Source organism: Ursus arctos, unplaced genomic scaffold (assembly GCF_023065955.2).
Source record: "Ursus arctos isolate Adak ecotype North America unplaced genomic scaffold, UrsArc2.0 scaffold_7, whole genome shotgun sequence".
Taxonomy (NCBI): Eukaryota; Metazoa; Chordata; class Mammalia; order Carnivora; family Ursidae; genus Ursus; species Ursus arctos.
Window position 1 is genome coordinate 23,178,787 of NW_026623089.1, and position 15,531 is coordinate 23,194,317.

The window sequence follows — 15,531 nt, forward strand, 5'->3', positions numbered from 1 at the left end:
TTGTTGCTTCAGAAACACATTTGGCTGAAGGGCTAGTTATTTTCAATAAGAAAGTCTGCTCCATGATTTTTGTATGATTTGATTGTTGGAGAAATTTAAAAAAAAAACAGAGTATGAGAAAACACTGGCACTTCTGTGACTTTATTCACTCATTTGTAGGACTTTATCTGATTTCTCTTTCTTTGTTGTTCGTGTTTTACTGATCCACGGGGAAGAGAATGAGGCAGTGGGAAGGAGTCCCTGGCCAGTCATGCCCTAGCAGGGAGGTGAGAACTCTGTGTCTCATGAGAACACCTCAGAGTCTTTCTCAGTGCCCAGATGCAGAGCTCTTTCCTCCCCTGCTGGGGAAAGGGCCCTTCACCCTTAAAGTCAATGCTCCTGTTATTTCTCCCTCAAAATGCATGAAGCTCATTCCCCTGCCAGCTCTTCAGAACCTCGGGCCTTCCCACGGTTAAGTGATACTGCTAATGGCCTGGAAATTCTTCTCAGCTTTCTGTCACTCAGGGGTCTTGGCCCAGCCACATATTGTTGGATACCTACACCCAAAAAGATAAAAGAAGTTCTCCTCCTCCCTAAATTCATGCCAAACAAAGGGATATGGCTTCCATGAATTGGCACGCCATCCAACATAATCACATTTATTCCAGCTTTAAGACAAGCATGTTTGGCTAAACAGAATCTCAAGGAACAACAACATGTAACAGCTTTTTAGGGCAAAGAATCTGAGCCAGAGGTTCCAGCTTCAACCTAGGTACGGACATACCATGGCCCAGGGAGAAGAGAGATGAGGGGATTCAGGAGGGAATAAAGGAAACTCCTAAAATCCTGTCAAATAGTGCTCTTTTTGATAAAAATCTAATAATCTGTGAGAGATTGGTTATTATGGGCAGCTAACAACTACTTGTGTTAGCTAATGGCCCAAGGTGAGGCCAAGAGCAGTCTCCACTATAATACCTGTCTGGTAAATGCAGCCATGATTGATTTGGAGGGAATTATGAGCATGATCAAAGTTTCAAGAACACTTCCTCCTTCATGCACATAACCCACAGGACAAATCGGTTCCTTGCTGTTGTATTTTTTGCTACTAAGATACACTGGTCTTTGCACTTTTCAGGCAGGTCCACTATTGGTGGAGTTAGGAATATGGGTGGGGAAGGTGGTTGGGGTAGAGGAAAGTAAGTTTTTTCTCTTTGTCTTCGTTTTTAAATGCAGCAGAAGTGTCAGGCAGAAAGTTAGTAGGTGGTATTTAGTAATTACTGTAACAAGGCATATTCATCATGTGCCAAGCAGGGTGGTTAAGTGGCATTTTGTATACTGTGCAGGAAAATGTTAACATAGACCTGAAATTGCCATCCTTAGAAAGACTCGTGTGCAAGATTAACCCTTGCTAGCTCCTGGAAACTTGGCTCTGAGAGTGTTTCCAATCAACACTAACTGATAAGAGTGGTTCTCTATGCCTAGACTTTTTATGCCAACAACATGTTTTATTCTGAATATGTATTTTCCTTAGGATGTCTGGAATTCTGGCATATGCTAGGCAGATGATGTCCACTTGACCGGTCCCCAGTAAAAACCATGGGTACCCTATGACCCAGCAATTGCACTACTAGGTATTTACCCCAAAGATACAAATGTAGTGAAAAGAAGGGACACATGCACCCCAATGTTCACACCAGCAATGTCCACAACAGCCAAACTGTGGAAGGAGCCAAGATGTCTTTCAACAGATGAATGGATAAAGAAGCTGTGGTTCTTATATACAATGGAATATTACTCAGCCATCAGAAAGGATGAATATCTATCATTTACATTGACATTATTGAACTGGAGGGTATTATGCTAAGTGAAATAAGTCAATCAGTGAAACACAGTTATCATATGGTTTCACTCACATGTGGAATATAAGGAATAGTGCAGAGGACCATAGGGGAAGGGAGGAAAAACTGAGTGGAAAGAAATCAGAGAGGGAGACAAACCAAATGAGACTCTTAACTCTGGGACACAAACTGAGGATTGTGGAAGGGGAGGTGGGTGGGGGGATGGGGTAACTGGGTGATGGGCATTAAAGAGGGCATATGTGGTAATGAGCCCTAGGTGTTATACTCAACTGATGAATCACTGAACATTATATCAAAAACTCATAATGTACTATAACTTGGCTAATGAATTTAAATAAAAAAAATAATTAAAAAACAAAACAAAACATGGGTACTGAGTTTCTAAGGAGTTTCTCTGGTAAATAGCCTTCTCATATGTTGCTAGAATTCCTTGCTGGACGAATTACACATGTCTTGTGTGATACCAAAGGGGGTGGACTCTTTGGAAGTCACAACTGATTTCCTCCAGACTTTGCCCCATGGCCCTTTTCCCTTTGCTGATCTTGCTATTTCCCCCATAATAAATCACAGTCTGAATATGATTATATGTTGAGTCATATGAGCCCTTTTAGTGAATCAACAAACATGAGGGGGTGATCTTGGAGACCCTGAACCATACACATAATCCATTCTGATTCTCATAGCTTCCCTATAACCTAAGTATTCAAGATGAGGAATCAGAAGTTTGCAATGAGTACAAAAGTTGACCAATATTAGATGTTTAACAAAGGGTTATGCTCAGATTTCAAACAGAGGTTCCTTTCCTCCAAACCCTGGCTTATGAATACCTTGCACAGCACCTGCCTGGGTGTTTGACCTGGTGCTTCTGGCACAGAATGAGTGGAGCTGGTAGAGTGTGGCCCATTTCTAGCAGCACCTTCCCTCCCCCACCAGAATGTGAAATCTGCCAGGCCCAAGCCATATCTGTATTGTGGCTTCCCCAGGTCCTTGCAGAATGCCTTGTATATGGGGAAGCCACAATATATATATTATATATATAATATATATATTATATATATTAAGAACTCAACAGATATGTGTTGAATAAATTAGTAAATAATTGGATGTTTTATTTATATGTCCTATTTGCTGTTATTAAGAGCCCTGTGAAGCAAAGTACCAGTTAGAATTAAGCCATTTTAAAGTTGGAGTTCAGAGGACCCACAGAAGAAATGATTTATCCCATGGCCATGTAGCCTGGCATCTTTAGGGATAGAACTGATCTATAATGTGGGTATCCTCCCGTGCACTTCCCCTCTCACTGTTGGCCCTTGTGCTACTATTAGGATCAAAATGCTAGAAGACTAAGTGGCTTACAGTTTTCCAGAAACCTTTTAAATGTGGGTTGTTTATATAGTAGAGTTTGTCATCACTGAGTTGGAGGTACTCCTTGTACTCACTTAGACTCTTTTAAATATACATTTCCCCGTAAGTAGCATATTGCCCCCAAAACTTCATGGGGTATATAACTACAGAATCCCTTAGGTCCATGAATGTCACTGACAAAGGCCTAGGAAATCCATACCAGACCCATAACCATATGTCTTGACCCAACATTCTAAAATCATACTATTTAAGTTTGAATTTACATGAATTAAGTCCCGGGATAGCAGATACACAACACGTATCCCGGACAAAGTACTTTGGAACTTCAGCTGCTGTTGGGTTCTTGCCGAGCAACAGTCAAGAGCAATGAAATACATTCTAGGACAAAAAAATTGGAGAGTCTTTAGAATTGTTCCTAATAGGAATGAGCATGCAGTAACCTTGTATGTAAGAATTAAGTACTTTTGTGAGTTCAGGACTATATTTAAAAAAATCTAAACGTGTCTCTTCAATCCTTCTTTGCCTCTTCCAACAGAGATTAGAAACTTACTTTGATTTGAGCTGCCTTCACTCACAGCAGCTTGAAAGTGAACTTGTGGCTGTGAACCAGATGAGTTTCTTCTTCCTGATCCTTAGGATTCTCCAAAGCAAAGGGAAGGGACTTTGACCTGAATGCATATCTGCACGTGTACACGTCCATCAGAATATAGTGGAACTGAAAAGAAGGGGCCAGTTGGGAATGTTATCCCAACTTTCAAAATAATCTACTTCAGTATCAGAAAACTGAAACATGGATGAGCACACATCTTAGTCTTTCAATTTGGGTCATTATTTGGGGTAGTAGTCACACCAAATCTAGTCTCAGCTCTGCATCTCAGAACTCTGTGGACAGTGGGAGTTGTCAGCTAGAAGGAGCATGAGAAAGGAGATGGTTCAGGCTACTTACAAACCACATGCAGGAAGAGGACAGCTGTGTCCGAGCCCAGGCTGTTCTCCGCATAGGCCGTCACCTGGAAGATCCCTGCGCTCTTGTACACGTGCTTGATGCCATCCTCAATGGGGCTGAAGTTAGCGTAGGATACCGCGATTCCATCCCCAAAGTCAAGCTGGATGTTTGTCCTTTGGAGATCACCCTGAATGGGGGAGGGAGGGGCAGAACAGCAGTCAGCCGGGGCTCATTTACATGGTCCGGAACTGACTCCTATTGGATGCTTGGTCCTGTGCCCTCAGCATCACCCTCTTGGGGACCCAGAGCCTCTACCAGGGGGATGAAGCACCCTCCACACAACATCAGACTCCTATCTGATATCCACTGGGCACTATGGGCAGGCACTATGGACCTGTTCTCCCCGCATGTCCAAGCTTGAGGCAGCCTGAGCTGGTTGAACGAGTGCTAGGGGATAGCATAAAGCCCCTAGGAGCTCTGGAGTGGGAAGGCCAAGGCATTCCCTGGCTCCCTCACACATTTCATTGAATTATTCCTCTCCTGTGTCAAAATCATAACAATAGCAATAGTAATAACAGCTAACATTTATAAAGTTTCTTTCGGTTCCAAGTAATTAATCTCCTTACAACTTTATAATGCAGAAAGCATTACTTTCCCCATTTTACAAATGGGGACAAAAAGAAATTAATTAAGTAGACCTAAGTCTCACAGCTAATAGTGAAAGAGACAAGTTTTGAACCCAGACAGTCTGGTTTCAACATTGATGCTCTCAACCACACTGCTATAATTATAATTGTTCCTATGTTTTGAGATTTATTATTATGTTCTAAGTATTATGCTAATCACTTAACACATACTCTATACAACACTTTTAAAATAACTCTGTGAGGTAGGATGACTACTGCCAGTCTAGACATGAATCCTGCCTACCAGTCAAAATTACATCTATGCTTGGTTGACCTTAGATTGCCCTAAACCTGCCTAAGCCCCTCTTCCCTGAAGCCTTTTCCAACCATCCCAGCTCACAGATATCTGCCTGTTGGAAGGCCAAGAGCCCCCTGGGTGCTGTCTGGTAGTGTGACAGCATCGGTTCAGGTGTGATGTCATCTTACCATCCCAAGCTGATGCTCAGCTTCTTAAGAGCTGATGTTGAACCCCACCCTTCCTTGTCTTCCTCCCACTATACTGGGTCAACGACCTGGATACATGCAATTGAACCTGATCACGAAACAAGGATCTTAGGTGAAAAAGAAGAATCGGCTCTATTTACAAAGATGGTTGATAGAATAAAAAAGTGATCTACATCATTTTGGAATTATGAGCCAATCCTTCTGTCCAGAGAACGCGCACTGATCACAGTTTCATGTTCTGCCTCTTCCCCTGTGGCAACCCAGATGTGAGTGAAATATTGATACGTGCTCCCTTGCCCCCCGCACAATGTTGACTACCCTTGAGTTTATGAATATAAATTGAAGTGGAAATGAACTGGAGGCAATTCAAATGGATAAGATCGTGGCTCTTCACATCCATTCAAGAGAAGGTTTTTATAATGCTGGTCCTGGAAACTCCCTAGTGGAAATGTGATAATGACCTCCTCTGAATCTTAAAGTCCTTTAATTCAAGCACCCAGTGTGGGTGACGGCTGAAGAATCTGTCAACCCAGGATAAGGAACCTTCACCGTCCTGTTCAGTATGGGCCAGACTTTAAAGGATTCTGAAGTATTCACATTTGGGAAAAAAAACCCTCCTGGCCTGCTTTGGTCTCCTTCCAAGATCTGAAGAGCACAGAGCAATTTGCATACAAATTTAGAGGGCTCTGTAAATCAGGCAAGCTTTCTTGCCCCACCACCTCAGCAAGGAGTGCCTGAAAAGCTCCCTCGTTTGGGAAAGAAATGAAATAGCTCATATAGGGAGCAAGAAGCATATGACAGAGCTATTTCCATCCTGGAATGAATGAATGCAGGCTGATTTTACTGCCCCGATTGCAAAAGATACAAAAAAGTGAAATAATGGAGCAGCTAGCTGATGGAAAGAAACTAATGTGACATTCTTTATACAAATAAGTTTAAAAGATGGCAATAATCTTCCCCCACACTCACACTCATACTTTCAAGACCCTCTGAAAGCCTTGTAGGCTTTTTTAATCAGGGGGTGTTTAAGGGTTAGAATGAAGCAAAAGAGGCTCCTGGGAACAACAGAAAAAAATATGAATTCCCTTCTTCTGGAAGCGTTTACAGTATATGGTCTTCTGGTGATAAACATTCCTTCAACAGAGCAGACCCTAAAGGGAGACCTCAAAGAATATATCCAGATCTGCATCTGCCCAGAGACAAGCGGGCCCCCTGCAGCCTGGGTCTGTGGTGTGGGATGAAGGGAAGAGGGTCGCTAAATATCCAAGCCTTCTTTTACCCCCTGTACTTTCTCACCATTGACTCTGGGACTGGGACCTTTGGGGATACATGATCTCTCTCTTCCCTCTCTGGGAACAGTGAGTTATGACCTCAGAGACCCGAGACAACACCTACCTCCTCCATGAGGATGATGAAGGTTGCATTATGCCCCTGCTCTGCCACTAGGCGTCCGTCGGTTGTCACCACGTGGAGGCCTCGAGGGGCTTTTCCGGGACACATCTGGGCCTTGGCCGTGTACTTCTCCCTCAGCCCGTCCGTGCAGTTGTTGGACACAATCCTCCGGTACCTGAGGAGTATTGACAGTTGTCGGTGGTGTGGGGTGAGTGTGTGTGTGTGTGTGTGTGTGCGCATGTGTGCGCATGCTTGAGTTAGAAAAAGAGCGCGAGAAAGCCAGAGTGAGAGATGTTTCACACAGCTGCTCCTAAAAACCGAGTCTCAAAGAAGACAGCCATTTAAGAAGCCAAACAAATGCTGAGGAGCTGCTATCCCCCCATCTGAGGAAGAGCAGCTCTTTAAACATTATTATTGATCCTACCTGGTGAGCCACGGATCAGATCAGTGTCTAAACCAGTCAAGAAAAATCAATGTCTGACTCACATGCAAGACGGAAGGAGGCAGAACCACTGGACTAGTGGAGCAAGGAAACAAGCCCCCTTCTGTGAGAGAGGGACTTGTTCGTATTTCCCTAAGGCCGTCTCCAGTTCCCTCTGTAACAACAAGCAGCTAGAAGATCAGACTCCTTACTCTGATTCTTCAGGAAGCCTCTTCCTGCCTTCCCTCTACCCTCAGGACATCAATCCATCCTTTCATACCTACTAGTCCTGGCTCTGGAGACACTGGGCTATTTTATAGCACATTTTCTCTCCTTCCTAATATTTCACTTCCCACTCAACACAAATGCCAGATCACAAGCACACGTTTGAAGCTCCTATTCTATTCTGCTGAGGGAAAATTAGCTTAGAGAAGATATCAGCATGGGAAACCTCCCCACAAAGCACTGCGGCCTTTTAGGTTAAGGGCGACTTTGTGCGTAGTGATGCCACATCATGTCACTTGACCACTGATCTAAGCACGGGAAGCCGAGCCAACAGCTTGTCCACAGCCCTGAGCTGTAGGGTAGACATTATTTCCACTCTCTATAAGGCTGCGTATGATCAGCCTTCTGGTAAACCCACATAGTATAAATGCACCACCACCATCATTATATCACATCTTCTTTTACCCTGTATGCCAGGAGTAATTAACCCAACCATCCATGCTGCCTTCTTCTGATGGCCCTTCAATTGAAAGCAGATGAAACAAAATCCTTTATGAATGATATTTATCTTCCACTGTACCTGATATTTTCCCTGGTCCTTTCTCCACTTCCCACGCCCCAAACACTGCTGAACTACCAGCCCTACATCTCCATCCAAGGATCTCAGGAGGATGTTAAGCAAATGTTGTGTGCAGTTACTGCCTCAGACAGAATTACAATATATCCCCTTGTAGATACACATTATTTTTAATTGCCAGCTGAGCTCCTGATGGATCGAGAGGTGTACTGTCCAATATGCTAACCACTCTCTACCTGTGGCTATTGAGCATTTAAAATGTGGTTAGTCTTGCATGTTGAAATGACACTATTTTGGACATATTAGGCTATATAAAATATATTATTAAAATTAAATTTGCCTTTAATTTTTTAAATGTAGCTACTAGAAAATTTTAAATTACATATGTGGCTCATATTAAAGTTCTTTTGGTCTGCACTAGTCTACATAATCAAGCTTCTGTAATCACCTTATACCTTTTTGCTGACTTTTAGTCATTTACAAGATATTTAATTTTTACTTATGGCAGATATTTTGGTGGATACCATGTTCTAATGCGAACTGGATATCCTCTACTCTTCCTCTTCAATCTCAACTGGCCACCTGGTTGACAACTTGTAATGTAAGCCAACATTTAAGCAACCTAGAGATACGTGTAGACATTTGTAGTAAATCTTTTGAAAAAATACAAACTGTCTTTCCTTTTCATCTCCCTAATTTATTTGGTTGGCCATTTGGTGTTCTGTTTTATCTAAGTTGCTTAAAATTGGGTGTGTCTATACATGTCACATGATCATAGGAGATGCTGTAATGCAATTCTCTTCCAGTTCTGTCCAAGGTATGCTCTGGTTTGGAATTTGGCAGCCTAGCTGATCACTTGTCCCCATCATATTTCTCTTCCTCAAACTTCATAGCACTATGTTCTCTGATACCATATCTCTTTAAGTTCATGCTGCTGGATCTGTAGTGTGAATGGCTTCAATCCCTGAACCAGACGCCCACAATAAAATAACATCAAAAGCGCTTAAGCCCCAGTCCAGCTCCAGCAACAGCCCCCTAGAACCAAATATTGAGCTAAAAATTTGTGTTTTTCAGTAGCTCACACCACTCGGCACATCTCTTCCATCACTTTTTTTCCCCCTCTGTAGATATCACTTGGGTAGATAGTACGTACCAGTATTTTATGACCAGAGAAGGTAAAAGTACTGAGATGGTGAGTAACTGGTATGAAATGGCAGGAGATCCATTGGAAGAGTTGAGATGGGAGTCCAAAACACCTTCGTCCTCTGCTACTCAGAGTAGTCCTGGGACCAGCAATGACAACATTGCCTGGGAGCTTCTCAGAAATGAAGAACCTCAGTCCCACCTCAGATCTACCAGATCAGAAGGTGCATTTGAACAAGATCACCAGGTGATTCACAGCATATTACAATTTGAAAAGTGCTGTCTCAGACCACCAATCTATTTTCCAAATCTCTTCTGGGCCATCGAGGTGATAAAGGAGAGGGGAAGACGATAAGTCTTTAAGGCAATATTTTTTCAAGCACCTGAGTAATTGTATGTGAGCGGAGAGAGAAACACACAAATCATCTGACAATTAAAGAAAGTGTGGCTTGACCTTCTTATTCCAGGAAGCCCTAGAATGGGACTTTGGAATTTTCGGTTTCAGTTTCCAGCATCAGTCTAGGAGAGCTTCGGTCCATCTGTCCCTGGAGGGCACTGTAATATGTGCATACCACTTGTATTGATTTATTTCCCTCAGGGCCCCCAAAATAAGGTGACATTTCTTTCCAGAAGAGAAGGCCTGACCAAAACAATAGCTATGGTCTGTCAGAGGCAAATGGAAAAAGGTATTGAAATCTAGTAATCAGAAATCTCTTCAGATACTTCCAAAAAAGCTAAAGAACTCCTCAGCTTTCCTCAGAAGCCACTTGTAAACAAACTCTCTATGCTCTAGCTTGCTTCAACAGAAATGCTCCCTTTGATCCCAACCTAGGGAAACAGAAGAACAGTGAGTGGAGTTTCTTCAGGTGTTTTACTTACCCAGTGCTGTTAAGGTAGCTTTGACCGAGGCTGCAGTCCTTTGATGGCGATGCTGGGTTGTACCAGAAAGCTGGGACGCACTGGCTCTCTCCATGTCTCTCATAGCCATAGTCGCTGCCCAGAAAATGAATATTGCACACTGGTATAGAGGCACAAATGAGAAAACACCCCCCCACACACACAAACACAAATCCATCCCTACAGCCTTCCAAAAAGCTGCAATGCATTCTTTCAAATATTCCCAGCCAGAGCAAATATTCATACTTTAAGAATAGAGTTTTAGATTTAGAAATAATCCCAAATCACTGGAAATCCAGTATACAGAAGAAACAGTGCATTATCAAATGAAGATTCCAGGTTAAAAAAAGGTAGATATGTACATCCCGTAGCAGGTGCACTGGCTGGAGGTGGGGGTCGGGGATACTAGAAGCTTAAAAGCATCCTCTGGACCACAGCGGAATTACTGACAGAAATAGGTGACAACCAAGAAGATGATTTTAAAGGTTAAGATTCATTTCTGGGTGAGATTCCAGAGGTGTTATTCCAAAATTAATTTCATAGATTTTATTTTAATTTTTCCTACAAATTCTTTCTCAAACAAATATACACATTTGCATTCACAAAATATAAACAGCCATTCAAATTGTCCCAAATACATATAACACAGGTCCCCTGTTTCCCTACAGCCAACAACACAAAACTGTGGTTCTTTTCCACGTCTTCATGAAAGCCTAGCTATAAGAAAATAAAGAAAGTCGGGTATGATCCCCTTCTCCTTTCCTCCCATTTCAAAATGAAAAAGTAACAGACCAGTGTAGAGAGGAGGGGCCCCATCTAAAATGCGAATGGTGTTTCCTTAGTTCTTGGAGTTTCATAAGGCTCCCAGATGCATAAATGTCAGGGTAGAAAAAGAGCAATAAAGTATTATTGTTCTCGAAACCAACCAGAGGTCAGGGAGGGTGGCTTCACTTGGCGGGAGAATTCACACTTCTAAGTTAAGCATCCCAGGGTTTCCTAAAACCCACACACCGGCAGAACAATCTGGACATTTGAATATTGATCCATTGAGTGTTAATGAAACATAAAACAGCAAGGAAAGTCACTCTCTCCAGACCTACTCCTTCTTTCTTTTTCTGCTCCCATGTTCTTTGAGCCAAGATTTAATTAAAGCCCAATGAAAATGGAGGCAAATTTTGGTCTATGTGTGTGATTAGGGCAGGAATGGAAGGGAGACAGGAATACAAGTTCAATTCCATGTTTATTACTCAATATGTGCACTGTCCTGGGAAAGAAATGCAACAATCCTTGCCCTCAAGAACTTTGAGTCTTTGGGAAGGGGATACAATATGCCTCAAATCCAACCAAAGGACATAGAGCATGAAGCAGAACACTGAACTGGTAGTTAGGAAGCACCAACTGATTGATGAGATGATATAAAATGTCCTCCCAGCATCACCGCACCCTACCACCTCACCATCTTCCTCTACACCAAACCCCCACCTGAACAGTCCAGACCTACTTTTCAACCCTCTTTGTCTCTGCATGTGTTATTCCCTGGGCTTGAAGCACTCTACCTTGTCTGGGTTTGGGAGTTTGCTAAGTATCCTTCTTCAATACCTAGGTCATATGAAGCCTTCCCTGATTCCCCAGACAAAATCTTTGTGACCACAACATGTTGGAAACATTGAAACTACAGAGACCTCTGTTGGTTTTGTTCACCAATATAAGAATTCAGAGCAGTACTTAGGATGTTGGAGGTGCTGAATATTTACTGGGTGAATGAATATTCCAATTATATTCAAAAGTAATCACACTGATTATCCCATTGTATTGGGTCTATCTCTGCAGGGAGATGTGAGCTCAGAGTTGACCTTCCAGTGTGGACCACAGACAGTATCCCAAGTGCTCGATGGATGCCTGAGCTAGAAAGGTGGAACTCAAGACCAGCCTTGATACGGCCATGTGCTTACAAAACTGGAAGAAAAGGAGAAAGGGACATGTCTGTCAAGCAAATCTTTTGCCATGCCTCCTGATCAATGCTTGGAGATCTCACAAGCCTGCAAGTTCACTGCGGACTTGGTGTTGTGACAGCCTGTAACCACTCATGAGAACTAATTTAAAATTTCAGGAATTTTGCAAGCTCATTAACGGCTGTTAAACATAGTCATTATCAAAATGTAAGTTACATCAAATTTTCATTAAATAGATTATATTTGAAAGGTAACAAACACTCAAACACAGATTCCTCATGATTTTGCTGCTTTATTATAATAATATAGATAAAGCATTATGTATTATTATTTTATCTCTGCTCCTGAGGTTATTTACATTTATGTGCCTGTGTGGTAGAAATACTGTATATTGTTGTGCTACTGCACATCTCTTCTCAATCCTGTATTCACTGATATTATGTTGGTAACTCAAAATCGGCCACATTTGGGGATATTTATAGCAATCAGCCAATGTTACTAATGAGGGCTTATTTATTTATTTGTTTCAAGAGAGCCGGTAGTTAAATATTTACCAGCACAGCACTGAATATCTGATTTCTAAGCATTGCTTATCTGTAGACACATTTGGGCTGTGGTGTGTCTGCCCTGCTTCTAGAAAATTCCCCAATTGCTGTATGAGCTAAATCTATTGAATGTTCTGCTAACCCTAAGAAATATTAGTAATCTTTGAAGGTAGGGTACCTCCCTAAACAGCTTTGGAAGGAGAGAAATGTCTTAATGCTCTTTCCTAAATGTAACCATCTTTAGCAGTTCTGTTCAGCTCTGCTACCTGTTAGCGATGCAGTAATTAAAAAAGGTGCATGAGGCATGCCGTTTTGCCCCAAAGAGAAAAGGCACCTCATTAATATTTAATAACATTAACGGAAACATCACTGGCTGCCCCTAAGCTGTGGACTTCTTCATTAACTTCTGCTAAATGTATATTAAAATCTCATACTGCCCAACCTACCCCCCAGCTCTGGAGTTTGCATGATTTCAACAAACAAGCAGTTCCAGCTGCTGCTCCAACTTCCTGGGGGAAAGGTGTTTTTCTGTTGAATTGTGACATTTGGAGAGAATGTGCCAGAAAGTCTGATTTGCCTCAGGGAAGTATGCTGCCACAGCTTCTGCAAACACACAAGTAGTTTCCTTCCAGAAATAAGTCACCTCTGCATCTTTCTTGACTATAAAATGGTTTAGAACTTCTAAAAGTGTAGGGGAAACTTGTCCATTTCCAGGAGATGTATGCCCTCCAAATCCCATTCAGGGAGAAGCCTTAGACCATCTAAAGAAGGAATAGACAAACTTGAGAAATCACAAAGTTTCTGCACATCAGAACTGGAAGGGATGCTTGTATTCCTTTGGTCCAATCCTCTTAGTTGGTAGGTGGGAAGGGAGAAGCAAAAGAGGAGAAGTGATGTGTTCAAGATTGTACACAGCTAACAATGGCACGTGGAGGTTATAATGGAGACTCCTGACCCTCGAATCAGAGTTAGTACAATCTCATGGAGGACCCACTTAATCGTCATAAGGGAGAACCCCCTAGTCTCCAAGAATGACATTCTGAGACTCTTGGAGCCCACCCAGAAGTCATGGTCTCTGCTGGCCCAGGTGCCAGGGCTGTTCTACTCTCAGACCATGCACGGCCCTATCACTGCTTCACTGACCCCCCCAGCTCCTCTGTTCTTCCATTTGGCAGCTGAGATTCCAGGAACAGTCCTCCACAGGTGTCTCCATCCCATTTTAGGAGACAGGATCGCCTGCTGGTTGGGATTGGGCAGATAGAAGTTTTTGGCAGGCACAGAGTGAACACTCAACAAAATGGAGCAACCATAACAAAAACATCAACACAAACAATGGAATAATAATTAACACCATCAGCATTTCACTAGGGCATAAGTCTAAATATAGGCATAGAGAAAGATGACTACATCTGAACTATTTCAGAAACTGAATAACCCAACAAGCATCCCTCAAATACATCTCCTTATCAAACCCCATGCTAGCCATCTGCCCCCATCCCTCCACTCATCAGCAACTCACCCCTCAACTCATCCCTCTACTCATCAACAGTCTCATACATCTGCTTTTTCTGAAGTGCTGCCCCTATTCCTTGTACTCAACAGCAAGTCTACACAGCTCCATCACCACCTCCTACAGAAAGCCTTCCGTCATTACTCCAGTCTTCAACACTCTTTGCTCTGACCATTTCTGGAACTTATAGGTAGGAACAGTGCTGTCTGAATGAAACCTTCTGTTCTACATCTATGCTATCCACTATGGTAGCCACTAGTCATGTGTGACTACTAAACACCTGAATACAGCTAGTGCAGCTGAAGAACTGAATGTTTCATTTTATTTAATTTTAATGCAAATAACCACATGTGACTAGTGACTACTACATTAGACAGCATAGGTCTGGATTATAGAATTTAGCCTTTAGCTACAATATTATTTGCTTTGCCTTTTCTACAATGCTAGTCTACAGAAAAAAACCATACATAATTGTGCTCTCTATGCAGAATACTTACTGTTGGATGGATTTCAGACACACCTGCACTTACGTACTATAGCATGCCCCTATCTCTTTCCTCTATCTTCTGCATTATCACATGATAAACTCACTGTGGGGATCTGGAACCATACTGCCCATGGAAGGAAACACTAAAACACACCAAGACTTAGGACTAGGGGTCAGAATATTAATTGTGAAGGAATTACTTAACCTCTCTGTGTCTCCATGTCTTCATCTATAAAATGCCTATAATTACAGACTCTCCTTCCAGAAGCTGGTTGAGAAGATTAAGTAATATAATCCATCTAAAGGACTTGGTGCATAGTAGGTACTCAGCAGAAGTTACTGCTGAGGGAGTGGTTGGATGAATAAGATAAAAGGATGACTAAGCATAAGTTCTGGTTCAACCTGGTTCTCACCGAACAAAGGTATTTGCGTCTCTCAGAGGGCAACTCCTTTCTAGGAGCCTCATACGACTTCAGAGCAGGACCCTTGTGCTCCTTTTTCTGACTACCTGCTAGTCCTTGACAAACTTAATTCTCGGGGAGGATTTATTCCTGGCCCTTCACCAGTGCGGCAATAGAAGTGGCTCTCTAGAATAAGCATGAAGCTACTGAGTAGAAACATCACTATTTATGCAAAATTCATGCTTATTACTGACATGCACTCTGGATGGAAGGGTGACTATTATTCTACAAATAAACGCTTCTGAGAATCTATAAAACCTTCCCTCATCAAACAAAGGAAAGATACAGGGTGAAAATACCCTCCATTTCTGGATCCAGGCTATACTCCTTAACTTTTCCACCAAAATCAAGACACTTCATCCTCCTCAGCCCCTGGCTCCCCCCTCCACCAATCTGATTAAACTAGGTTACTCCCTCTCCCTGCTGTGTCTGACACTTAAAAGTTGCCTGAACCAATCAAACAAACATGACCTGATTTGGCTTAGGCAAACAACTAGGTAGAAGATGCATCATAATTACTTACACTAACTGAGCTGGGATTTTCAGATTCTTTATCTAATAACACTTGCTAGTGGAAGGACCATTGAGAAGGGCTACGAAATTGTTCCCAAGCACTGATTTCTAGTAAGAACACTGGAGACA

At 42.3% G+C, this 15,531-nt stretch overlaps 1 protein-coding gene across 1 annotated transcript in view; it reads right to left on the minus strand.

Moving 5' to 3' along the window:
* The window catches only part of SORCS3 (sortilin related VPS10 domain containing receptor 3), a 568,094-nt gene that overhangs the window by 27,816 nt on the left and 524,747 nt on the right, over positions 1-15,531 (minus strand). Inside the window, exons 17-19 of the mRNA XM_057308491.1 lie at positions 9,917-10,030; positions 6,675-6,846; positions 4,150-4,336 (exon numbers count right to left, since the gene is read on the minus strand). Of these exons, the coding sequence (XP_057164474.1) occupies positions 4,150-4,336; positions 6,675-6,846; positions 9,917-10,030 (473 nt within the window). The remainder of the gene's footprint in view (positions 1-4,149; positions 4,337-6,674; positions 6,847-9,916; positions 10,031-15,531) is intronic.